Source organism: Pieris brassicae, chromosome 2, assembly GCF_905147105.1.
Source record: "Pieris brassicae chromosome 2, ilPieBrab1.1, whole genome shotgun sequence".
NCBI lineage: Eukaryota > Metazoa > Arthropoda > Insecta > Lepidoptera > Pieridae > Pieris > Pieris brassicae.
The window spans coordinates 8,478,460-8,505,039 of NC_059666.1; the positions used below are offsets into that span (position 1 = coordinate 8,478,460).

General features: G+C 31.8%; 3 protein-coding genes across 13 annotated transcripts; 1 reads left to right on the forward strand and 2 right to left on the reverse strand.

Annotated features, from left to right (window-relative positions):
• Positions 1-61: 61 nt before the first annotated feature.
• Positions 62-2,217, reverse strand: LOC123720064 (THO complex subunit 6). The gene is made up of 4 exons (XM_045676516.1): positions 1,829-2,217; positions 1,136-1,525; positions 648-810; positions 62-401 (listed from the first exon to the last, which is right to left on the reverse strand). The coding sequence occupies exons 1-4, from the start codon at positions 1,930-1,932 to the stop codon at positions 81-83; spliced, it is 978 nt and encodes a 325-aa protein (XP_045532472.1). The 5' UTR covers positions 1,933-2,217; the 3' UTR covers positions 62-80.
• A 1,632-nt stretch (positions 2,218-3,849) lies between these two features.
• LOC123720901 (serine/arginine repetitive matrix protein 2) lies at positions 3,850-21,761 on the forward strand. Of its 11 annotated transcripts, none has more exons than XM_045677737.1 (13): positions 3,857-4,024; positions 4,202-4,456; positions 7,517-7,621; positions 11,963-12,178; positions 12,981-13,040; positions 13,106-13,132; positions 13,210-13,242; positions 13,715-13,835; positions 15,395-15,444; positions 15,580-17,721; positions 18,217-18,303; positions 18,850-18,972; positions 20,845-21,753. In XM_045677737.1, the coding sequence occupies exons 2-13, from the start codon at positions 4,218-4,220 to the stop codon at positions 20,960-20,962; spliced, it is 3,321 nt and encodes a 1,106-aa protein (XP_045533693.1). In that variant the 5' UTR covers positions 3,857-4,024; positions 4,202-4,217; the 3' UTR covers positions 20,963-21,753. The 11 variants fall into 11 exon arrangements, with proteins under 11 accessions (XP_045511776.1, XP_045533693.1, XP_045533695.1 ...); XM_045677739.1 differs by having other exon boundaries at positions 18,883-18,972; XM_045677742.1 differs by lacking the exon at positions 20,845-21,753 and adding an exon at positions 19,933-20,619 and having other exon boundaries at positions 3,859-4,024.
• Positions 21,762-21,894: 133 nt separating this feature from the next.
• Positions 21,895-23,908, reverse strand: LOC123706556 (peroxisomal membrane protein 2). Its single transcript, XM_045655825.1, has 5 exons — positions 23,668-23,908; positions 23,425-23,539; positions 23,190-23,282; positions 22,689-22,974; positions 21,895-22,276 (listed from the first exon to the last, which is right to left on the reverse strand). Exons 2-5 carry the CDS (start codon positions 23,511-23,513, stop codon positions 22,184-22,186), a joined length of 561 nt encoding a protein of 186 aa, XP_045511781.1. The 5' UTR covers positions 23,514-23,539; positions 23,668-23,908; the 3' UTR covers positions 21,895-22,183.
• Between the last annotated feature and the right edge of the window lie 2,672 nt (positions 23,909-26,580).

Consider the following 26,580-nt stretch of genomic DNA (forward strand, 5'->3'; position numbering starts at 1 on the left):
ATTGTATATGAGCTTCTTATTAAACGCCTTATTAAATTTTAACTTTATAAAAAGGCAAAAAATTAAGCAAAATCATTTAATCATCTAAAATGTAACACTTGATCCCTATAATTAAATGAAGTACACAGATCAATGTCCATACTAGAACCCGCAATGGATATCACTTTATTTGGGCTAGTCCGTACAATGGCAGAGTACACGGATGTTGAAGACACAGGCAGTTCAACTCTAACTTCTCCAGAGTAGCTCAGCTGATAAAGATGTTGGGCCGTTCCTCCCGCTAGGACACAATCGTCAAGGAAAGACGCCACATGAATGCCATGGTCGGGGATATCAAAGACTGTGACAGCATCCAAAGAACGTAGATGCCATAATGCAAGACGTGGGCCACCGCCACAAACCTAATGATGAAATAATTTATAAAATAATAAAGTCATCGGTCAAAAAAACATATATAAATTTCTAAGTGAACAGAATACATTTTTATTATATACTATGAGTAAAATTATACTGTGAAAATTACCAAAACACTACACAAACAATACCACAAAGACGATATAGGGTAATACAATATACTTTGTTTTATATAGCTTTTTATAAAAATATAATAATCTATATTAAAATGGTAATGTAGCTTTGGTACTCACAAGCCAATCATCTCCTAGTGATGCTGCACCAACCCACTTGCCCACATCAGGTCTAGCAACTTTACTGTTCTTGTATGGTTCTATTTTATTTTGCCATTTGCTAGTTCTCAAATCCCAGAGCACAACTAAGCCATCCTCGCCAGCAGAAATGAGTTGTTTATTACTGTAAGGGAATTATTATAATTAATAAAAAATTAGATTACAAATAATATATTGAACTAAGAATGAAAGCCTTAAATATTCTTCCATCTTTTAAAGAAAATTTTGAAATCTAATTAAAAGATATAATTTTTCAAAAAATGTGCAATCAATACAGTTTCAACAAAAGGATATGATAGAATTCACCAAAATAATATTTAAGATGCTAACTATTCATTGTAGATTAAAGTTTTGTGCTGTCTCATGTTTGACTTTTTTGACACAAGCATCTTATTAAAATAATAGTAGTGGAATATTAAGCATTGCCATGCCAATAGCAAATTACTTACTTGCCATGCACACAGTGCACAAAATTGTCATGTCCACTTAATGTCTGTACCAAGCTACCATCTTCCAAGTTAATCTCATATACTTTATTGTCACCACAGCCGGCATACAACCTCTCTTCATTGTCAGAAAGCCATAGGCCATTAATATCACATTGGTGTATTATTGATTCTGATTTTATCCTCACAGTCCATGCGGGTTTGCTTAATTTCACATTGAGGATGGATTTCCATTCCCAACCATAAATTTCATTGACTGTTCCAGCTATTAAAAACTTTTTAGTACTTACTAGACTACATATTTGTTTGCCTGAATCAAGGGTATGAATTTGTTTAGCTTTATTGTAGTCTGGTGACAGTAGCTCTGGGTTTGGATTAAAAATACAATCTAAGCTGAAAAATAGAAATATAAAGAATAAACTAAGTATTTGTAAATTTACAAATGCAATAAATGAATTAATGGCGTCCCTATACATACTTAAAATCAAACAACAACGATATAAACAGTTTTGGTTATTTTATAGACCATAAAAATATAATATAACCTAAAAAATGTCTTATGAATAAGACCTAACATAGTATCAATACAACTAATACGAAAATTATTAAATATTCATTACTTTATAGATACTATATTTTTTAAATATTGTTATTACTTGGTTCTTTTGTTAACATACGTCTATTGTTATTACTTACTCAAAAACTGCTAATTGACTGTATATATTACCGGCTACTAAATATTTTCCGCAAGGTGAGAAACTTTGGCATAATACAGTATTGTATAAGATTTTGTCAAGCATTTTAGTGTAATTAATAATAAAGCTTGTCAGTATCTCTCCAATGATAAAAACTATAGGTAAAAGTTCTGTAAATATTTATCGTACCCAAACTAATGGTATTATGAATGGTAAACTACGGATAATTAAATAAGAATTCAATCTGTTAGAAATTAGAATAAATACAATATTCGGGTTTAAACTTTGCAGAATAAACTTCTTTAATATTAAATAATAATGTTAGAATTTATGTATCTACGAAAAACACATTTTTTATTTTATGGCCTGGTATCTAGACTTTTAGGCCAAACAAAAATTACAACAATATAACCACAGAATACAAGTAAGTCAGAGAATATATACAGACGATTGATCACAAAACAATTGACAATAAACTTATAAGAGTAATTATATAGATTTTCGGACTAAGAAGAAGCAGAAGGCCTTTCGAATAGTGTAGCGACGTTATTAAATCGTCCTTCTAATAAGAGAAATCGATGTTTTAACTCTGCAGACGTTCGGCAATTCGCAATCATCGCAAGGACATCAGCAGTAGGAAAGGATAGTTTTTAGACTTTATCCAGTGATTACGTATGCATGGGTGACATAAATCCCCTTGTAACTTAGATTCTAAGTATTGCTGTCGAATAACGTCGAGTATACTCAAAGCGTCAGCAGCCCTATGTTCTTTTTCTGCTCTGTAATATAATGTATCATATTTAAAGCATGATAGTTCACCTCCGAATCTTTTTATTTTGATTTTTGTTGGATTGTTGTGTTTTTTATCAGACGATCAAAGATAAAAAAGTGTACTTTGTACACACGTCAGAAGTGAAACTTGTTTGTAAATTAATTATTACTGAAGTGAAAGCCCCAATAGATGAACATGTACCGGTATATGATCACTTCATGTATATTCACACCGTTTACACACTGTATACGTACTAATGATAATATAAATAAATAAAAAAATCTGAGTTAATTTGATTAGCCTCACAAGACGTTATGCGACAGAATTGCCTTCTAAAGTTCTAATTTGTAACTACTACACGAATTCATCAACCAATAGCATGTATTTTTTCTGAATCTCCCTTACTCTCTCTCTCTCTCAATCTTTCTCACTATAGCTCTCTCCCACCTCTCGCTCCATAGCACTGTGCCTGATGCGACGTTCGCTCTATCTCACTCTCCCTATATGATAGTAACGCCACTTTCGAAATAAATCAACGACGGCTGAATACCTTTTAAAAATCTAATAAGGAGCGTGAAAAGAATGCAACCGGTTAACTATTCTGAGTCAGGGTCACAAGCGCTTTTCAGATGCATCTGTCTGTACTGTGTGTTTGTATATATAATATAATATGCATTTTCATTAATAGCAACGAAAAAAGCTTTTATAATCTCTTTTTTAAGCTTTGGATGGAAATTTTCTGATTTATTTATTTAAAAGTTTTCCTAACGGGCATTACAATAAAAGTTTACACCTAGGAACAAACAAAAATAACAGTAAAATGTTATTTACCCTATAACAGGCAAACTCAGCTTGCTTTATACTTAAGAACTATTGCCATATAACTAACAGAATTCGTACAGAGTCATCTATCATTATCAACATTTTGATTTTGATTGCTCTGCGAGACTGTGAGAAAGTTGTTAATTTCTGGGGAAAATTTACCAACTAACTTACACATCTTGGGAATAGCAGCGTGAGAACTTAGGGCGGTTCTGAGAAATGGCAAAAGGTTTAATTATTTATAGGAAAACAAGCAAGACTACAGAGTAAAATAGTGAAATTATAGTTGTCACGATAATCTGTGGAATGTAAAAGTTGGAGCATTTATATCGATATTTTTCCTCATAAATTGCTCCCTTTGTTACAACTTTTCACCGCCAATATATTTCAATTTTGCACATTTTAAACTATTTTTAATTCCCCTTAAATTATTGTAATATGTAATACAATAATAGACAAATATTTTAAAGAGGTAAAAATCTCGATGTCAATTCAATATTCATGGACATCCCTAATCCGCAAAAAAACCTTAACTCTCTATCAAAATGGACGTGTGTTAAAAAGTGGAGACCATAGAAAAAATAGTTTTATTCCATGTTATTGGTAAGACATTTATAATTTCAGCTCTTTATTTTATTTTAAGTACTTCGTACTATTCTTCGGTCCACGATTCGTCTTATGGCTTCTGAGGAAATTGATCTGACAATTGCCGAGTCAGACGAAGTATCACTTTGCAAATATCTTTTTATCTTAGTGCGTAATGAGTTCTTCCTTTTACAGATAAATCTCTGACAAGATGTATAATGGAATCGGGTTACAAACCGCTCGAGGTTCTGGAACTAATGGATATGTACAAAGAAATTGGGCATCTGTTAGAAGAACGAAAGATTCTGTAAATTATCGTACTGAAGAAGAGATAGCTAAATTGGATTCAGCGTCAAATAAACAACCAAACCAAGAAATTCTCGATCATGAGAGAAAAAGGAAGATAGAAGTTAAATGTACTGAATTAGAAGATAAGCTAGAAGAACAAGGGTAAGTTGCATATTTGTTCTAAAGTTTTGCTTTGAGGTTAATAATTAGCTGTACATCTGATCATTGACCATTAATTTTCATTAAAAAAAACTACAAAGCTAGTAAACAGTAGTTCTCAGATTCTAACTATTGTTAACATTAATTATTATATGGGTAAATATTCCGTATCGCGCCACCAGCGATTTTTAGGCTGATTTTTTTACAGTCGTGTCTTATGATCTGCATAATTACCCATTATATGTAGTAATAATCACAAGGGTTTGCATATATACACTTCCTGTGTAGTCCAAGATTTTTATTTTAATGCTTGATCTTAAGATCTATAACTTATTCCCATGGATATATTTCATATTGTATATACATATAATGTTTGGGTTAAATAATCTGTGTTATCACTGGTGCATAGAAAGCAGTTTAGGTATATTCAATATATACAATGGATGCAGTCTGTCTCGAAAAAAAAAATAGTGAGGACTAAATTTAATATTGCTTAAAATTACATTTTCTTTCTTTTATTCTGTTTTAACTTTTATATTATAGTTCATCTTTTAGTTCAGTGGTGATTTTTTGTATATATTGATTAGGCTTGTCAGAAATTCGGCATTAAATTTCGATTTTATTTATTACATATGCAACTACGAATTGCCCAACACAATTTTTTAAAGCAATTACAGAATCTTTATATAAAAACTTTTGTATGCTACAGAAACACATACAAAGATTTTGTGGCAACATCCATTATCACTTCTAGCACATACATTATTTTATCCCAATGATTGTAATAGACAGTTTCTTGGCAAGAAGTTATTATACAGTGTTCATTGATGTTAAGAATAAATAAATTGTATTTTTAATTAACATTACTTAACCTTACTCTTATTTTTAACTAAATATTTTTCTTTGTTTAAAAAACAGCAAGCTGTAATACATATTTATTATTTACTGTTAATCTGTCTGTTCCTTTTTCTCAACAACAGTTTTTTTTAAACTATTAGGACTACACAGTTGTAACTTTAGGTAAATTTATTCTGTAACCCACTTTACAATCTGGGTACTAAAATTGAAGCTCCCCATAGATCTCATGCATACAAAAAAAATATGACTAAACCTAACTGTAAGCATTTTTTTAAATACATTGAGATACCTAAACACATTTTATTACAAAGTTAATACTTAAAAAGGTTACATTTACAAAGTGGTGGAACTCAAGTTCTACCGCTTTAAAAATAAGAGAGACATCTTTTATAAATATATGATGTAGATCTTTAAGAAATGTTTGTGTTGATGCTCTAAGGTTGACAGTTTCTAAGATATAGTACTTTTTAAAAACTGTAAATATAACTATCATTTATACAAATATGGCAAAAAATTATAATGGTATTTTGCAAGATGTTATTAATGTCTCAACATATATCCTTAATCTATGCTTGCTACTACTTGACCACTAGATTTAAGGCTTGAATAATGTTTAATATTATTATTGCCATAAACAAAGGTTACATAGCAAACATTCATCCCAGATTCCTGATGAAGTAAGAACTATATATATAAACCAGTTAAGGGATATGATGCCACTATTTTGTGTATAGCGGAAGAGGTTGTAGTCAAGACTTAGCTTTGGGTATATGTAATTTTATTTATTTATTTAATTACTAGTAATCTTACAGCTAACATAGACATTATATAACAAAACACTATGTCAATACAGAAAGCCAAAACAGATTACATACATTAACAATATATATGTAACAGAAAGTAAGTAAGTACATTTACAGATAAAATATATTAAACTAAAGAAAACTGAAATTTAACATTTGAAACAGCAAACAATAATTAATATTTTAAATTTAATTTAATCTAACTATGACACCAACATTGGCGAATGATGTAGGTAATTCGATTTCGTACGAGGCACATGGAACAAAACAGGAGGGATTTTAACAGAAATTAACGACAAGGGGCAAATAGGGGCTATCCTTCCGCCCATTAATAATTGCATGTAAAAATAGCAAGTCTTGTTGACTCCGCCGACGTTCTAGTGAATATAAATTAAAATATTTGAAAGAACCTGAATAGCTATCGAAACATTTATATTTTTTTAACTAAGGAATTTCACAAACTTTTTTTGTATATTTTCTACAGCTTTTTTGTATTTTATATAATAGAGAATATGGTTATAGTATTGTCATAGATTATATTTAACTCTACTAAAAGAAAATCCTTGATAAAAACCTGTAATTAATTAAAAATAAAATTGTTACTTTAATTTATTATTTATACATAAAAAATTATATAGAATTTATACACTATCACTATCAACACTTTAAGTGTTTAACTTGAACAATAATATACAATATATAAAAAATTTCAGTGGTAGCATAGGGACATAACTATTCGCAAAAGCAACGTTTAGAAAACCTATTCTAAATAATATTGCTTTTTTTTACCGAGTACTACAAATTGAAAAATTCTTTTGTAAATAATGTCGCGTTTATAAGCGTTCAAAGTATTTGGTAGCGTAGCGCGTGGTGGAAGTTGGTGATAGAATCGCGATCTTGTTCCAAAAGCACCTAAAAATCTCCGAATCTTTTTGCCAAATTATTCGCTAGGAATTAAAATCACTTGTTATATTTCCTATCACATTTATTGATCCCTACCATAAAAGTCTATTACAATAGTATCACCCCATTTGGGGGCAACAGCCCCTGCGCACGAGTCAAATCAATAATTCAACGGAGCAAATCGCCCTTCATACAATATTGAAACCTACCCCAGTCGTGTTCAGTTGACGGCCGTACGACATGAACGTCTTATCGCTTATTTTATAGTATTTCTAAAAGTAATTTCGCGATTACAAACCCGCAATGCATTGGTAGGTTCAGGTGCGATGCGAAACAAACGCTAACCGTGAATTTATTTTTAAGTTTTCATTTCACATCGTTTGTTCGTTGGGAGTCTACGTAAATTGTGGCATTGCGAATACGCGATGGTATATTACCATATTTAAGAGAAATAATCATTTCATTTAATAATGAGTGTCTCCTTGGTGTGGCTACGCAGGTTGCCGAAAGAGGAAATAGCGGCGCGTGTAGCGGCTTTCAGGGCGAAGCTGTCGGAGTCCAGCGGCGATAAAGACGTACAGAAGGACGAATATGGGAGAGTTGTGTGAGTACTTACGTAATTTTAAATTGATTTCGCTGTTTCTGTTAGTAATGGTTTATTTTTCTAACGTCGGTTTTATAGAAGTAAAGTATGCCCCAATAAATCACTCTGCTGCAAACTAAACTAACAAACTGAATTTATGTGCACAAACGTACGTTGGAGTCCATTAATGTGTTCGCTTCTTTTTGTAAGTTTTTTTTATGAGATATTTCGATGAAGAATTTTATTTCTGTACAAGTTTTTTTTTTATGTAAACATTAATATTTTAATTATTTTTGTATTTTAAATTCGGTTTCAAATTTATTTACTGTTTTTAAGTAAGGTTGCATGGAAAACCTCGTTTATTTGCGATAAGGCATGATCTGGTAAGGTGTTCTTCAACTACATACCTCATTTTATGTGCTGAGGATGTTTCGTAGTGATAATTCTGTTCTCATACAACATATTTTCACCGATAAAGAATAATAAAGTTATATATATCAAGTGCCGTGGATGCTAAAAATATTTCTATACGCCCACTAATCTTAGGTATTTATTATGAAAGAAATACAAGAAAACTTTTCCTTAACATTTTCGTACGTGCATTCTCAAGTCCCATTTTCATTATACGGGCCAAGGTCGATGAGAAATTTTCTTGAATTTGAGGTGTTACGTAGAACTACAAAGACTTTCTTGTTGTCCTCCATCTTGAATAGCATCTAGTTTTTACTTAGAGAAAATTGTGAAGTATTTTCTTGTGTATGAAGAAAATAGGCTTTGTATCTACTGTGACATAGCAGTTTACAGTTTTACTTGTACAATGTACAGTTGTAGGTTTTCCAAGTTTCATTAAAATATATTTATTAATTTTGTAAATTTTGCGCAGTGTGTCCTAAAGAAATCAATCAAATATTGTGTTCAGCAGCAAAAGAATTACATATATCACCCGAAATCAAATCGAGGACCTACGGGTTAAACGAATTGAATCCACCAAGGGCTTGGGCGCTTAATAAAATATTGATAAAGGATGTTATATTAATTAAACACACATAGTGTAATTAATTTCTTTAATTAGCACACAAATTTTCCATTTTAAACGAAACGGTACGGAGTAAATTGATTTTACTGCAATTAATACCTATCACCTAAATCATTATTGATTCCACGCATGCGATATGCCACTCGGAGAACACACGTATTTAAATAAAATATTACTTGCATTTATTATTTAAATTTTATTCCGTTCGGACTAGTGAATACAAAAATCTAATTTGAATTATAATTAAATTTGAATAATAGAATAAAAATTTCACGGCAATAATTTTAAGATCCCAACTCCTATTACAAAATTGAGATCTTATTAAAAGTTGATTAATTTATTGTGCGAGTGCATATGATTGAATAATTATAAATTTAATAAAAAATACTGTAAGATTCTGTAATTCGGTGTCGTTTATTGAAATGTGTGTTATGTATTCACAATAACAGCTTAGTTTCAATGCATACCACCTACGCGTGAGTTAAGCTGAGTTTTGCTTCTCTTGATCCAGAATTGCTTCTATATCGATTGGACTCAACCCTATGTAGAGGCTTATTACGTCAACAAGTCCCCTTTTGTTGTACGAGAGGTTGTATTAGGTCAATTATAAATATTGTTGTTTTTTTTCGATTAGGTATTTTTTACTGTCCAAAATAATGTTTTAACGTATTTTAAATAGTAGTAGACATTTTTTTTATAACATATTAAGCGTTATACGCATTATGAATTATTATTATTCTTAAAATAGCTACCAATTTACATTTGATGCTTTTATCGAAATATCCATTATAATTAATAGATTACCGCAACCTCTGCCAAACTCCACGCCAGTCTGTTGTGATTAGCTAAAGATAGAGAAACGAAGACACTAACTCGTTACTTTTGGCAACTGTGCCTATCAATCTCTAATACGAATTTATTTTCAGTCTGGAATTGTATATGCTAAAATACTGTTTGACTCGATAATGTAAACTTAAAAACCACTTCAGATATATGTAATAAATTATAATATACTAGCGGACCAGACAGACGTCCTGCATGATATTTCAAGCGATTAGGATATTAAACAAAGTATGAAAGTACCGACTGTAGTGCCATGTGCCAGGCTGATTTGTGAATCTTATCAATCCAGGGAGCCAGCCAAACGCATTCAAAAAAAAATTCATCCAAATCGGTCCAATATATATAAAGTATGTATATATAAAGATAGGACAAGCATATATAGCAGAGTCGTTAAGGTCATACGCAATAAAAAAAGTGCCAAAATAGAAATAACAAGAATCGATGTTTTCTTACCACCACCACTGTGGATAAATATAGTCCATTGTTTATGCCAGCGATTTTATATACGAATACTCTTTTAATATCATGTGAGTGTTATGAGATTTTTCGAGATTACTAACAAGGCATACTGACGGGTAGTCTCTGTTAACAAAGAGGCAAACATAATATATCACCAAATTTTAAGTAGAAAAGTAGTTCTTAGTAGTTTAAGGTAGTATGTAATGTTCGGCAAGTGTGCTGTAATTAATTAATTAATGTATATATGTATAAGAGATATATAAATAGATGATATAAAAATTAAAAATTATTTTCTGAAAATTTACTCCGAAGTTGAACCACGGCTTGACTAATATTGATTTACGGTTGTTTTAAAAGCTTTTTATTTATTACTCCTGATATTTTATTATGTTATCAATTAGCCAATCCGTTAAATTACTCGTGTATGAACAAATATTGTATTGTTAACAATTATTTATAATGTTCACAAATTTTAATATACGCCGTTGGTCCGTTAATATTAACGCATTATTATCTCTCGTCTTGTTAGGTATATTAGTTTATACATATTGAACACTTTCGCTTTTTATGTGTTGTTTTCATGAGGGTATAGTTTAGTTTTGCCAAGAGTTAAAATTCATTTAAATATCATCAGTTGATAAGTGTTTAGGTTGTGCAAATAATTTTTAAAATAAATTTTAATAAATCTGAATATTTAGAACAAATACAGCAGTAAAGTTTTAAATAATCTTTGTCTTCTTTCACGTCAATAAATAGTTTCTTACAAAAATAACAAATTGCAATAAAACGTCAAGGTTTATATGAAAATTTATTATATGTTCCGACGAAAGTGCGATAATATAATACCAGCGCTTACGTTGGATCATTTCAAGTGCAGCAGTTTTCAATACCCATAATCGCTGTGCCGAATCGATTATTGGCAGAGAACATTAAATGGTGGCTTACAGAGATAATCTTACATTACGATAGTTAATTAAGAAAAACCTGTAAATAAACTTTAATTCAAAGCCTGGAAAATCGTAGAGAAAATTACAGGATGCCATTATACAAGGGTTCGTACGTTTAGTGACGCCTCCCATTAGACGCCGAGGGTTTGCGCAGGGTGCGCGCGTCGCCGTACATCCTGTTATTCCCCAGTAGCGCCGCCGGCCCGGTACCGGCCGCTTCACAATGTAGTCGCACGACCCATGCCTTGAAAAGTCTTCCAATAGTTTTAAGTAACCAAGTCTTCCATTAGATTAAGTAGTTTAAGATGCATAGGGACCGTGTGTCGCGACGCGAACATAACAAGATCGTATTTGAAAGGCTTTGGCGGGGCACATTTCAAGCAGTGCTCGCGGGGCCACCACGACGGCCAAGGGCATCCTCCCACGATCCAAACCCCGATATGTCGATGGTTTCGACTATGGGGCATAACGAATGCAACATGGCCGATTCTCTTGAGCCCGCGCTCCGAACTATACTGGCTGCGTGTCTAAGGCCTAATAACTGCTGCTGTAGATGTAATTGCGCCTCCGATCGCAATCATGTTAACAATTTGCAGGTCTGTCCCTCCGCGGAGGAGAGGAAGAACCTACGCTCCGTTATAAGGTGTGCATTTATCGATTTGTTTGTATGTAGGTCGCGCATTAATTGATCGCATTATAAAAGGATTTTACACTCGGCTGCAAATAACTAGAGTCGTTTACGACGTTTCGGTTCGCATATGTACCTAATCTTATCGCTTTTATTTTATGTTGGTAATTAATTTTCAATTTTCCCGTTTTTAGCGCACTTAGGTGCAATTCAGGTAATTTCTTTAGATATGATTATGATTTCCATACATAAAATATAATTTTGTAACATCGAATAACCGGATTTTGGAAAACTTCCAAATCGGTATTACATTATTTTTATTAACTTTTGGATTTTTTTATGCCGAGTCAATTTGAGACAAGTTCAAACTTTGGATTATAGGCAGTTTTCGTGAATCTACACTACGGGCGCATGATCGAAAAAGTTATCATAAGCCTACGTCTTTCCAGCGTACGTGAAACACATGCTGTGGCCGAAGCCCAACAAGAAAAAAACGCAAGATTACGCGATGCGTTCGGCATATCGCCTCGTTTCGTGGAGGGCACAAGTCTTGACCCAGAAAGACGAGCTAGAGAGGAAGCCCAGAAATACCCGTTGGTGAGAACTCCCAGCCACGAGAAAGAACAACAAAGGGATACGATTTCAAAGAAGAAGAAGAAGCGGAGGTAGGTTTAAAAACGCATAATGTAAGAATAGATAACGTTTTGCTGGTCTGAATGTTCTTAAATAAGCGAAGATTTGATGTTGCAATCAGTATTTTGTAAAATTATAGTTATTTCAATATAAAACAAAAGACTAGATCGTAAATCGTCTTTTTATGTGTCATATGACAATGTTATAGTGCATAGACAATTTTGAATAGAGATGTTAGAGTTGACCACAGACCATTTATATCTACCATAGCAGATAAAAGTTAAAATCTAATTTAATTTATCTTGACTTATAAGAGTAATTTTAATTTCTTCAAGTTAATTTAAAAATTACTTAAATTTTAAAGAGTTCAGTTCAATTCAATTTTGGCAATAGCTAAAGTATAAGAAGTGTGGGTTGTGGTATTTGGCCAATGTAATATATATTTATATAATAAACAGGCTGAAGAAACTTCAAAGTCAATAATAAGTATATAATATGATATTGTGAAATTTAACATTCAGATGGTCGATTGTTATCTATTAATAGTATTATTGTTAGAACCACATCTTAAATATTTGTTCAAAGTGGCAATACGCAAGTGTGTTTACATACAGTAAATTAATTATAGAAATATTTCTCATCATTATATTATATTATATTTATCATTATATTATATCATTCGTTTATTCATCGTTACTAATAAAAAAATCGAAAACAGTATTCCCTACATTCATGCTCTTTCTAGGATCCTTTTAAGACCTGATAACGTTCAATCTCCAACCAGATTATCCAGATTAACATACGAGGCCATCTAATTGATTTTATTGCTTTCAGTGCATCACCAGAAGTCAAAAAGTCAAAGAAGAAAAAATCCAAGAAAAATAAAAAAGAGAAGTGAGTTGATTTTATTACATAAATATTTTTAAATAGTTCTAAACAATCATTGTTTTTGTATTTAGACAGGTGAAACTGCAGTTAACGCAAGAGTAAGTATATATATATATATATACATTTAATAATTCAAATAAATTACCATTTCAAATAATGTAATTGGAAATTTCAGCGAAAAAAATATTCTATGGCGGCTTATACGTAGGTATGGTTAATTTTTTAACAAGATATATCTTGGTAGTTTGATAGTTATTTTTAAGAGAGAATATATAAAAACGATTGCAGAAAAGTTGAATTGACATATTAGAGTTATGCCCGCCTTTCACTGCGAGCGGAACGACCCATTACGGACTCCGCTACATTCGTTACGATGATTTTCATACATGCCATCTCCGCTTTTGTGGAAGCACAGAATAATTTGACTAAATAATAAATGAGTACCGCGGGAAAGGAGGTTTATAATATTGACACAAATAAGTAAGATAATTAAGATTCTTACAATGCATATGTGCAAACAATTTTGCTATGTAATGTTTTTTAGTGTAATACTTTAATTCAAAATATTTTAATATAACATCAACGTAGTTCTACGCCTTGTTTTCAGATAGGACTAGAAGTTAAGGGATCGCTGTATATGCTTTAATAAAACAGTATAATTAAACAAATATGAATTTCAGGAATGAATCCAGTAAGAAGAAAAAGAAACGCTCCAAATCTTCCGATTCAGAATCGTCCAGTAGCTCCGAAGGCAGCGACTCCGAAAGTTCCGTCGACGATCGTCAGAAGAAAAAGAAGAAGGTGAATATTTACAACGGTTCCATGTTTTTCATTTTGGGACATGGGAATGTTGAAGACAATGTTTTCTAAGAATCTACTCATTTACGCCTTAAAATAATGTCTTCAAGTACCTCAGATCATAGACTAAATGTTGCCATAAATATAATTTTTCTTTGTGACTTGACACCGGGGATCACACACACACTCGAATAGTTTTTCTGAAAGGATTGTTAGTAATAGTTTCTGGATAGACTTAGCACTTTGCTTTCTTTTCTTTTTTTATTTAAAAAAAAAACCACTTCAGCCTGATACGATGTCTAAGCACTTACCTCCTACGGGCTTAGTCATTTAAGGCCCACTGTTGATTCTTTTATGAATTTTTATTGCATAACATTCCCGAGCTTTAAACTTAATTGCTGTGACTGCCCACTTAAATTCCCGTGTCGCGGTTAACCCATTTTTTATTTTATTTATTTTTCTGTAAATACAAGAAATGGACAGTAAAAATTATCTGTTTAACTGTGCATCATTTCATAGGATAGCCATCTTTATCTGAAGAAATAACGTATACTGTAAGTATATCACAAAGTAACACACACACAGTTAGGTGAACTAAAATATGCCTAAGAGTGCGTCGACATTGTGACTAACTGTGAGAGTAAAGTATGGGAGGCAAAGGGCGATTGTTCGGTTAAGTGTGCACAGTAATGCATGGTGTTTGTAGTTACGATGGTGGTATTTCGCGGTCCCTTGTGTGTGGTAAAACGTGTAAAATATATTAATATGTTCTTGAATAAATTAAAATTTGAATTATAAACTGATATCATTCAAAATGTTCCCCGTTATTGCCTAACGAAATATTGAAAGCGGTTAAATTAAACAATGTGTACTGATTTAATTGAAGACTATAGAAAAATTTGTCCAATTAAAATTATTAATGTTAGTGGGTTCTGTCAAAGTAATTTTCACGTTTTTACCTCACATGTATTGTATGATATCGTGATTGATTTTCAAGATGTTAACTAATCCATAACATTCTCCCTTCTCATTGTCACAAAACTAATTAAGGATGCTCAACATGTTTAAATGGTACACTACCACCACCGTTTGTTTAATAAGGTACGTCCCGATGTGTCTTATATTTCATTCAAATTTGTGTCATAAGTATATGTATTTAATCAATTGTATGTGTCACTAATTTAGATGTTGTAAATATAACTGCACTAGTGCCAAAAGTCCTTTAAATCACCTGTTTTATTATTTTTATTTCTGAAATGAGGATGTTATGGATACATTTTTATAACGTAGGAAGGATAAATTTCAGAGTAATTGCTTTCGTGAGTAGCTTTTAATGTACATTTTGAAAGCCTAAATTTATTAAATTTAGTAAATGCATGAAGAGTTTTTATTTGTGTTTTTTACGAAATTCTTCAGTTGCGGTTTTGAAAATGGCATTTGAAGGATTTCTGTTAGTGAAATGTTTAGTTGCCATAACCACTAGTCTTATTGTATTGGCACTGGTGTTTTGGATCGCTTTATTTAGTTCATGTTCTAATACTTGGTTCTTGAATTCTATACAGAAAAAAACAAACAAGCGACGTGCCAGCAGCAGACAATCCAGCCGGGAGAGGTATGTTAAACGATTATAATAATTTTTCTAGTAAAATAATAAGTAATATAGCTTTCGAAAGGCAATTGTTTAGGTCCAGTAGGGTTTTAGATCTTTACCAAAATAAATGGATATACATAGTAAAATATTTTTCAGTTCACCTGAAAAGCAAGAAAAAGAAAAATACACTGATCGGCCAAGTGAGATTCAAGATAATGAACGAGGAAAATACCGTGACCGTGAAGATCGAAATCATAGATTTGACGAGACTAAAAGATCGCGACAAAGTGCTAACAGAGGCCGCGAAAGGAGCCCATCTTATGAACGGCAGTCTCCAGATATTAGGTCGCCGGAAAGAAAGCAGAAATCGTATATCACTAAAATAGAAAACAAAAAGAAAATTGACAAAGATGAATTTGATCTGGAGAAGCCAATAGAAAAGAATAAGCGAGATCGACGGCGATCACCGTCGTCAGATTATGACACAATTCCAAAGAAAAGTGGCAAGCGCGACAAAAGAGGTTCTAGTGGGTCTCCGCCACCAGAGAAAAGGAGACGCCGCAGTCCTTCCTATAATAAAAAAGAAGATCTATACTCACGAGAATCAAAACGCGATGACTCATACTATCAAAAAGATTCTAAGAGAGGCGATTATCAAAAAGAAACTACAAAAGATGAATCCTATCCAAAATCATCTAAAAGGGATAATGAAAGATATCATCGTGATAAATCTTATGAGAATAAAAGATCCATAAGAAAAAGCGAGTCTCCAGATTACAGACGAAAAGATAGCAACAGAAAAGACGAGCGACCGGATGAAAGAAGAAGATCCGATGTTGAAAAAGGGAATTATAAAAGTGAGCGCTATGAAAGATCTCGTAATAATAGAGATGTCGAGGATGTAAAGCGAAAACGAAAAAGAAGTAGAAGTGCGTCTGAAGAAAGGAGGAAATCTCGAGAAGTTTCTCCAAAAAACAGTAATAATAATAAATCTTATAAAAATAACGATCATAAAGAACCCGAAAGGTATTATAAAAACACAAGACAAGAAAGATCTCACTCACGGGATTCGATTTTAGATTCTCCGCCCCGGCAAAGGCAAAGCACTGTTACCAAAGTAACAAAGGAAACCTATTACAAAGAGAGGGGTCAAACTCCTACAAACGACCCCAAAAAACGTAGTCCTTCGCAAGATTATTCTAGGCAAAGCTCTACGCCTCGTAATATTGATAGAAAATCAGAGAAATGCAAAGCACTGGCAAAAGTAATTGATACTAAGCGTGGCCGAAGCAGGTCCCCTAGAAAATCTCCTTTGTCCCGCGAAAATGATCGGTTTTCTAAAGACAAAAGACGGTATTCTCGGAGCAAGTCAAAATCAAAGACCCCTTTAAAACGCGCGTCTAAAAAAGACAAAAAGAGTATAACGCCAACCAGGAAGTCTGATAGACGTACTCCTTCTCCCAAAGTAGAACGCCGAGAAGCTAAACGAGCGGCGAGTTCTAAAGAAAAACATGAGAAAGATAAGGATGTAAAAGAATCTCAAAAGGAAAGATCAAAGTCGCGATCAGACCCAAAGAGCAGAAGCTCTTCGAGTCTTAGCTATTCACCAGCACGACGAAGCCCAGAGCGCTATCGAGACATAATTGAGAAATTGCCTGAAAAGGATAAAAGAAAATATATTAAATCCCCATCTGATTTACAACCAAAGAAAAAGAAAAACAAGGAAGATTATAAACCAAAAACAGTATGCATGAGAAGTTCTTCCAGTGAAAATGACGATTCTGAAGAAGATTTTCTTCGAATGGACTTTCACGCACGTCAAGAGGAATTTAATATGAAGGAATTGGATAAACTTAAGCAACGATTGGCTAAACTGACCAAAGCCACGATGGAACGTATTAGGATCGAGGAAGTGAGTGGGCCGTCCACTTCACAAGGACGTAGTGAACAGAAGCTAGAATGGGAGATTGCAAGTAAATCCCCAAAGGAAGCTGAGAATGAAATTAAAAGTCAATCAATCAGTCCAATGAAGATTGACAGCTTAAGGAAGGAAAGCCCATTGCACGTTGAGAGCTCTAAAGTGAAAGATGGGAAGAAGAGTAAGTCCCGTAGTTGGTCACGAGCCTCGTCTCGGTCACGTTCAAGGTCAAAGTCGCGGTCTCGGTCAAAATCTAGAGTGAAGTCGTCACGGTCACGGTCGAAGAGCCGAGTGAAGTCATCACGGTCGCGGACTCCGTCAGGATCACGGTCACGTTCCAGGTCCTCTCGTTCAAGATCTAGATCCTACTCATCATCAAGGTATTACTGATAATTAATAACTTACTGATTAGTGAGAAAATGTCGTATTAATTATTATATTAACGCTAGTGGTACTTTCTAGAAGTATTTATTTTCTCTTAGTAGTAAAGGCATATTTATGACTTTACTTATATACATAAGAAATTCCTATATGACAGCTAAATTATAAATACAAAAAAGCTAATAAAATACCACCTTTGACACCTACATGCGAATTATAAAACAGTAAATAATGTTATCGAAATATTCCTTTGGTTGGTACATCTTAAATTTTTATTGACTATGGTTAAGAGTCTGAGCCACAACTTTTTTGTTATTTCGACAACACTGTTACGTCATTATAGTTCGACAGTCATCATCATGATACTTAATATGAAAAATATTAAATTACATCAGTTTGTGCGTAAATAAAAAAATATATTTCTATTTCTCGTAACTCTACCTACACCATAAACATTCCCGTAGCCAAATCTATTGTGAGCTTTTGTTTTATAGATCTCGTTCTTCTCGATCCAGCTCGTACAGCAGCAGAAGTTCTTCTCGATCATCGCGTAGTTCATCCCGTTCAACGCGATCTTCGAGGTAATATCTTCAAATACCAATAAAAACGAATTAACAGCTTAATTACGCTCCACATCTACAGGTCTTAGGTCTTATAGGTATATAAAATGACTGCACTTAATTTAATTTAGGTTAACAAGGTTATATTCAAAGGATCATCATTCAATAATTTTATTCAAATATCTACTAGGTAACAGTAAAACAGGTAAGGTTGGTATCAACACAAACATATAAATAAATAGAATGCCCCAAATTCAGTTTTCACAACATTTTTCTTTTGTAATAATGCCCCCGAATTATCTACAGACATACCTCTGAAGAAATCTGTCTTCGCACTGTTATAACTGAAGTGCTCGTTTCATTACATTCCATTCAAACACAATTTGAAAAAGAGATATTTAGTGTTATATCCTCATAAAGTACTGTGTATGTCAAATTCCTCTACACCAATGTATAGAAATTCCCGACTATATATTTGTACACTAAATTATGTGTAACTAAAAACAATTAACATAAGCACTAATAATTTGATACTAAACGCGATCGTTGATACACATACGTAATCAGAACAATGACGGGAGTGTACGCGGATTACCGCAGATCGAGTTCGACGCGCTCCAAGTCGCGCTCACCGTCCATCCCGCGACGGGCGGGATCGCCTAGCTTCCTCGATAGGAGGCGGATCACGAGGTAGCACGGGCTGTCTTTTTGCTCTCATCGCTAATATTATTGTAATTGTCACATTAGGTACTGTTCAAGTATTATGTAGAAAATGTTTACATACTTTCCCAAAAATTAAATGTCTAATCGCACTGTGATGTACTCATCTGTCTCTTTTCGTCACGGCGCTCTCACAATCTAACAAAAAGAGAGGAAAGAGTTACTTTTATGACAGTGGTTCAATTAAAAAAATTGCGCACGTACATTTAATTGCAGATACTCAGTTGTTGTCTTATTGGGATTTATTGATATATACGTATTATTTATCAAATCTAAATGTTAGAGTATATACCCATCACAATTAAACAATACAAACCCCCTTTACGTAATACTTGAATGCGTTTTTGTTGGAATAAAGTTGTACAAGAAATAATTATACAATTTAAATAAAAAAACACCATTTGTGTAACAAATATTATATTTAACCTTGAAATCACCTTGAATCTTATAAAATATTTTTTATTTCATCTTTAAGAATCTTTGTCAACTTTTGAATGAGATTTTATATTGTAAAGGACGTGTTTTTGTTCTTGTACCACTTTTTCTGAATAACTACTACATTAAATGATATTTTTTATTTGAAAGTCGAATTTACTGCAAATAATATTAGCGTAAGAGCACTGTGTCGCACATTTTCTGTCACACGATTTCTTTTAGTAGCGACATTGACATTATGTTTCAATTTGTATAGCCGCTAGAGTATCGACCGGCATAATGTCTATGTCTAGAGTGTTTTAGATGTTTTTTTTGAGTGCAGCTTGATCATGCTACCTAGAGTTATGCTTCATTAAATGTCGTAATATTTTTTACTTTTACTACCATTTGCTACTTTTTACTACCATTTTTGGCGCGGAAATATAAAAAAAAATATTACGATGTAAATTTTTTTCCTTTGCTGTTGTGTCACATGTTGTTTTTCTTTATTTATAGAAAAAAGTCACGCAAATATAGCACCGGTTCTGAAGATTCTTCTAGTAGTCGCTGAATGCAGTTTTAGGACATTCTTAAATTAATAATATGTATATTAAGAAAAATAAATAACATTGTAAAGAAGTTTGTCTTGAAAATAATATTTTTAATTATATCGGGCTATTATCTTTACAATGTCTGCCTTTTAAATAAACTTAAATTAAGGCATTTTATAAGTACTGAATTTTAAGTTTTTTATGCTTGTGGTTATGTATTTCTAACACTGTCCATTTAAAATTAATATTGAAAATTACCATGTGTGAGAGTTGATTAATATTGGTGTGACACTTTCTTACTAATGGGTATTAATTATTATTACTAGGCTATTGTAAATAAAAATAGATGAATTAATTGGGAGTCACTTTAGTTAAATTATGCATTTAGAGTATCATAACGACTTAGTTTATTTCCTTTAATGAACCTTAAAAAGAAGAGTTAACGGATTTTTTTCTTTCCTAGCGCACCAATTATAGACGTAACTTATTCCTCCAAGAAATACAAATACAGGCGAAGATGACCACGTAATCATATGATTTAGGGATAAGTGACAGTGTTGCCAGTTGTAGAAATTGTTCTATTTTATGGACATTAGTTTCAAGTGTGTTTTTTTGTTCAATATTTGTGTTATTAAAGTTTATTGTACAATTATTATGTTTTTATTTTATTTACTTGCATGGTAGAGATCGAGCTTTATCATACACTCCAGTAATGTTATTGATACATTTTCTTTTGTTCCTGTATTGCTAGTTATGGCTTCGACAAAGGTAAGCATATTTTTATTACGCTACTAATTATTGACCGCGTAACAGTATTCCTGTTTTGAAGCATGTCACTGATTTATTAACTGTATACTAACAGTAATTAACAATACAGTGCACGTAAAAGGCCGATTCCCTATCGGAGACCTACTCCATCGACACCATCTTCAGGAAGTTACTACAGTAGCAGAACCTCGGAACGCAGCTGGTCGCAATCACCGCGTCCCGAATAAAAATAGGACAAATATACGTTAAATCGCTATTTCTTATTCCGTAGAAATTACGGATACATGATTATACTGAGACTACATTAAGGATTGGCGGTTTTTTTTTTAAATTATCGAGTCGAGTTATTTATCACGGCAATATTTTTAGTGAACCAAGAGAGATTTAAATGTTTACTCGACAATAATTAACTTGAGATTTATGAGTTTAAAATATAAAGGCAAAAACAGTATCGAGGAGAGAAATTATATTTAGAAAAGGTAACGCCTATTTCAAAAGATTAATGATAATTTGAATCTCTTTAGTTAATACTCAATTATTTATTTGTAAACCTTGATTCAAGCATTCTAGTCGTGTACAAAATCTAGTCAAATAATATTTAATAATTTATTTTATACCTAATTTATTGAAATCATTTTTTCCATGTTATTTTTATATTGTTGGTAATTTTATTAATTTATAGGAGATGCACCAGATACTCAATACAATAATACTCTTAAGTTTTACGATAATGTGCAATATATTTATTGACAATGTATTTCTATAAAGCTAGTCATTTACATAAATAATGCAATGATAATTTTAAGTCAGAATTTTTAATAGGTAAGTAGTCACTCAATACTTTGTAAATTAGTGCTTAATGTTGTAAAACTACAAATAATTATTATTTACACATTGTTTCTTGGGATGATCTCTGATGTAATAGTTAAAATATACTGAAATTCTGGACATAACTTCAACATTGTTTTCCTTTAAATTTAAAATTCCCATTTCAAACATTCCAAAGATTTTCTGTATACAATTTATGTTTATAAGAAATTAATATTTGGTTTACATTATATTGTATCTGTTTGAGTTTATACAGGAAGTAATGATAAATAATACATGTAAATGAGTAAAAATAATTTTATTATGAACTTACAAATTGCATATAAAGTTATATAATATTATATAACCATTGATCCCCAATATAAAAATAGATAATTTGACATATAAATGACACATTTCTAACTAATAAAATAATTTTTTCCAAAAATGTTTTTTTACTAACAATTTTAACTAATATTAAATTCATTTGGAATGCTTACATAAGACTATAGTATCACATTCATTACATATGTAATAGTCATTTATAAACAGGGTGATGTAGAGTACAAGTGGTATTTATATCTTATCAAAATGACCAGAAGATATGTATAAGTCAGCACCAACACCAATTAGATATTTAATTATGAAGATTCTTTTTTCTGACTCTGTCTACGTTTTGAGGCTATGAACATTGCCCAACCAAATCCAACTATGTTCATAAATAGTACTCTGAGCTATAAGGAAAAAACAAAATTATTATCCTGCTTAGGTGTAATGGACAAATTCAAGAGTAAAATATTTATAGCTTGAAATCTGATGACCTTTATGCAGATTAGAATGTCAATTTACACTTAATATCATCATCATTAATTCCCAATTTTGTAATGTTAAAGTTATTACAAATTTACTGCTTTCTCAATATAATTATTTTGAAAAAAATTCTAAACAACTTATTTGTGATAAGCTTATTTATTGGTCAATAAGCAGGAAACATGAACAATGTAGTCATTGTATATGAACTGAATAAAAAACTAAAGATTATATTTACAAAAATATGTATGGTGAAATTTTTAACTAAACTAACAATTTATTTAGCCTAAAGAAGATTGATAGATAGAAATTATTTTAGACAAAATTATAACTTACCATTGGGGGAACAAAGGCCAAATTTATAACTTGGAAAAGTGTTAGCCATTTCCAGTTTGCTTCTAATACAGTCAAGTATAGTGAATGTAACTGTTTTGATGCTGCTTTGTGATTCTTTCCTTCAAATCTTGCAAGTGTGTATAGAGAGAAAGCTTGCATGAGTGGTGCAATAACTAGCCTTTCAAATATAAGCTTTTTTGCAAGAGGAAAGGCAGTTGCTTCATGAGGAAACAATCTTTCTATGAGTTCATAGAAATAGTGGGGAATGGTTCCACCAAATATTAACCTAAAAATTGTTTTGAAATAATTAATATGGTAATATAAAGTATATTTATTCATGTTATTTATACTAGGATGTATTACAAGATCATTACATATCCTCTTAACAATACACATGTATCCTTAATAAGGGGTCAAAGTTCAATGATAAGAGTTTTGTTCTTTTAAATGAAAGTAAAAAAGATGTACTTGCAGGTGTCCTTGTATATAATTATTACTCACCCATAAAGTCCAAATGCAAAGATTGGGTCCAACTTTATCCGTTCACCTGCAACAACTTGTGATGCAATGCTGCCTGCACAGCCAACCACACAACTAAAATCAAACATAATTAAGGCAACCGATAATGAAAAAAGAATATATTTATCCAAGTAAAAAGAGTGCTAAGAAACTATTTAAGCCGAAAGCTTGAAAATATTTTGATACTTTAATTATAATATTTTATAATAAAAATTACCTTGATATCGATTTTGTTTTTATTGGGTGCAAGTACAAGTTTTGTAAATAAGATGCAACTAAATTCATAATAGGTTTTGATAAAGCCATTTTTCAGCCAAAAATTATATTTAACACTAAAAATTAATCGCCTATGTTATTAATAAGATTGTTATATATTGTTGATAATGTTATCACTTATCTCTAAAGCACCAACACGTAAAATAAATTTGCTAAGAATCGTTATTTACGATGTTACAAATACCTTAAAAGTTAAAATAATAAAATTTTATTGTATATATATAGTTTTTTACTAATTTTATAACAATTAACAAATGAGAATTGATTGAGATAACGATACTGATTGGGCGTTTGAGTCAACAATCTACACACTACACGTACAGAATATACATAGAATAAAATATTGTAATTTTTATACACTATATAGTTCAAAATTTCTGACAGCGCTTGCGTAGTGGCATGTGTATATGTATTCTTTACTCTTTGATATGAAATTTTGTACTTTAGTTACCAGGCCATAAAATTATTAAAAAAAAAAAAATTGTACTTTAGCGAGCGGGAAATTGAAAAAGCGCGGTACTATTTTTTTCTAAAATACTACTTTAATTAAAATAAAGATTATTTCTTTGTAAATAACAGTATTAATAGACAAATTAAATATAAACATAGTGTATAAATAATACAAATGGAAGGAAACGAGGGGGGGCGGGCTTGACCCGCCCAACTCAAAAAAGAGACCACGACGGCGGCTCGAAGATCCCCAAAATGTTTCTGATGCTGGCGGCGGAGGCGGTGAGAAAGACTCGTATATCCCATATCTCAAGCCTAATTATAAAAGACTTTATCCTGAAAATTCTATTAATATGGAATTTAAGGTTTTTATTGAAAACAAAAATATTCAGGACAGGCTGGGAAATAAAAGCCCAATATATTTAAACCACATATTCTCCGAAATTAAAGGCGTGGTGGCAATAAGGCGAATTAGCGCAAATAAAATTGTTGTCATATTTAAACAACATAATACAGCTAATAACTTGATACACAATATACATTTTCTTGAGAAACATGATATGAAAGCATACATTCCAGCAGCTCAAATTGAAAAAACTGGTATTATCAGATTTGTGCCTGCAAGTATATCAAATAAAGAACTATTTACGAAATTAACTTCTACAAATGAAATAATTGCAGTTAGGAGATTTAGGAAAAAAATTGGCAATGAATTAGTCGGAACACAAACTGTTAGTATCACATTTTTGGCAAACTCTTTACCTGAGAGTGTCCAATATGATTTATTTTTTTACAGAGTGTTTGAATATATACCTCCTCTCCAACAATGTTTCAAATGTATGAAATTTAATCATTATGCTAAAATTTGTAATGGCAAACAGCGTTGCTCTATTTGTTCAGGTGAACATTCTTATAAAGACTGCAATAAACAAAATGAGATTTGCTGTGTAAATTGCAGTGGACCTCATTTAGCAATATCCAAAATGTGTCCAATAAAAATGAATAAAATCCTAGAAAAGAAAAATAAAATAACATATGCAAGCATTGCCAGCACAAAAGATAACAATGAGTTCCCTCCCCTTCCACCACGCTCCAACCCTGTAAATAAAAAAGTGATTAGTGTAAATAATGCACCCAAACATGTAAATAAATCTGTAAATATTAAGCCTGTCTCACAGGCTGTAAGTATTAATGATATAAAATCACAAATAATTGCAAACAGTGATGTACTTATGGCCCTGGTACAAACACTGGTTCAAATAGGTAATAAGAATGATAATGAGCCTATAACTACAACATTTATTAAAGATATACTTATTAAAAATTTGTCAATATAATGGATACACAACCATATACAACATCATCTCTACGTATTGCGCAATTTAATGTTCAAGGTGCAAATCATAAAAAACATCTTCTTACAAAATTCTTAAATGAAAATAATATTGATATTTGTTTACTAAATGAGACATGGTTAAAAGACCATCAATCTTTTTATATTTCCGGTTATAATTTCTACAATAAAAATTCAAAAAATCCTCGTAATGGTGTAGGAATATTAATTAAACCATATTTGAAACACAATGTTATAAATACTACTTTTTATGAAGATATTCAAACTATAGCCATAAGTATATACACAGAAAATACTACACTGTCTATTCTTTGTGTGTACTGTCCTCCGTCACGTAGGAGTATAAGAATGAATAGATTGCACAATATTATAAGAGAATTACCGAAGCCTCTTTTTGTAAGTGGTGATTTCAATGCACATCATATTGCTTTTGGATGTATGTCTACGAAAAGTTGAGGGAATAACTTATATAATATAATTGATGAATGTGATTTATGTATTTTGAATAATGGTAGCTTTACTACAGTAAATTATCCTACACGCAACCCCTCAGCAATAGATGTAAGCTTTGTTAGTCCATGTGTGGCTCCTCTTTGTGAATGGTCAGTTCATGATGATGCTATGGGTAGTTATCATTATCCAACCATAACAAACATTACAATGTGCATTGAAAGATACACAATTAATAAACATGTTGACAGATTTTTATATGATAAAACAGATTGGACAAAGTATAGTGAATTGTCTGGTTTGGTCTTCCATGACATGATGGTTAGCGAAGAGAGTCCAATAAAATCTTATGATGAGTTTTGTAACCGGCTCAATAAACTCAAACTCATGGCAGTTCCTAGATTCACTAGGACTAACTTTAGGAGTAGACCACCAGCCCCTTGGTGGAACAGTATATGTGAACAAGCCGTAATACAATCTTACAAAGCCTTGAAATTGTATAGAAATGATTCAACAGAATATAATTACATCAACTATAAAAGATTAGATGCTTTAAAAAAACGCACTATAAAGGAGCAAAAAAGAATCAGTTGGAATGGTTTTTGCAATAGTTTCAATAGAACTACACCCATCAGTAAAATTTGGAATCTCATTAAAAAGTTTAAGGGTATCAGAATTGGTAATAAATCATATAGGGATGAATTTGTAGAGCCACTTTTAGATAAGTTATCAGATAGTAACAATTTACTTGACCCAAATTCATTAGACAATTATTTTAATATTAACAATGAAAATCCTCAATCTAAATTTTTATTGGATTCTTTTTCATGGTCTGAACTTTTA

Coding starts and splice junctions, on each gene's coding strand:
- LOC123720064 (XM_045676516.1), bottom strand. CDS start 1,932: ATGCTTGACAAAATCTTATACAATACTGTATTATGCCAAAGTTTCTCA. Junction 811..1,135: donor GTGCACTGTGTGCATGGCAA/GTAAGTAATTTG, acceptor ATTCCCTTACAG/TAATAAACAACTCATTTCTG. Junction 402..647: donor CACTAGGAGATGATTGGCTT/GTGAGTACCAAA, acceptor TTTCATCATTAG/GTTTGTGGCGGTGGCCCACG.
- LOC123720901 (XM_045677737.1), top strand. CDS start 4,218: ATGTATAATGGAATCGGGTTACAAACCGCTCGAGGTTCTGGAACTAAT. Junction 7,622..11,962: donor GACGAATATGGGAGAGTTGT/GTGAGTACTTAC, acceptor ACGTCTTTCCAG/CGTACGTGAAACACATGCTG. Junction 18,973..20,844: donor GATAGGAGGCGGATCACGAG/GTAGCACGGGCT, acceptor TTAACAATACAG/TGCACGTAAAAGGCCGATTC.
- LOC123706556 (XM_045655825.1), bottom strand. CDS start 23,513: ATGGCTTTATCAAAACCTATTATGAATTTAGTTGCATCTTATTTACAA. Junction 23,283..23,424: donor AAAACAAAATCGATATCAAG/GTAATTTTTATT, acceptor GTTTGATTTTAG/TTGTGTGGTTGGCTGTGCAG. Junction 22,975..23,189: donor TTTGCATTTGGACTTTATGG/GTGAGTAATAAT, acceptor AACAATTTTTAG/GTTAATATTTGGTGGAACCA.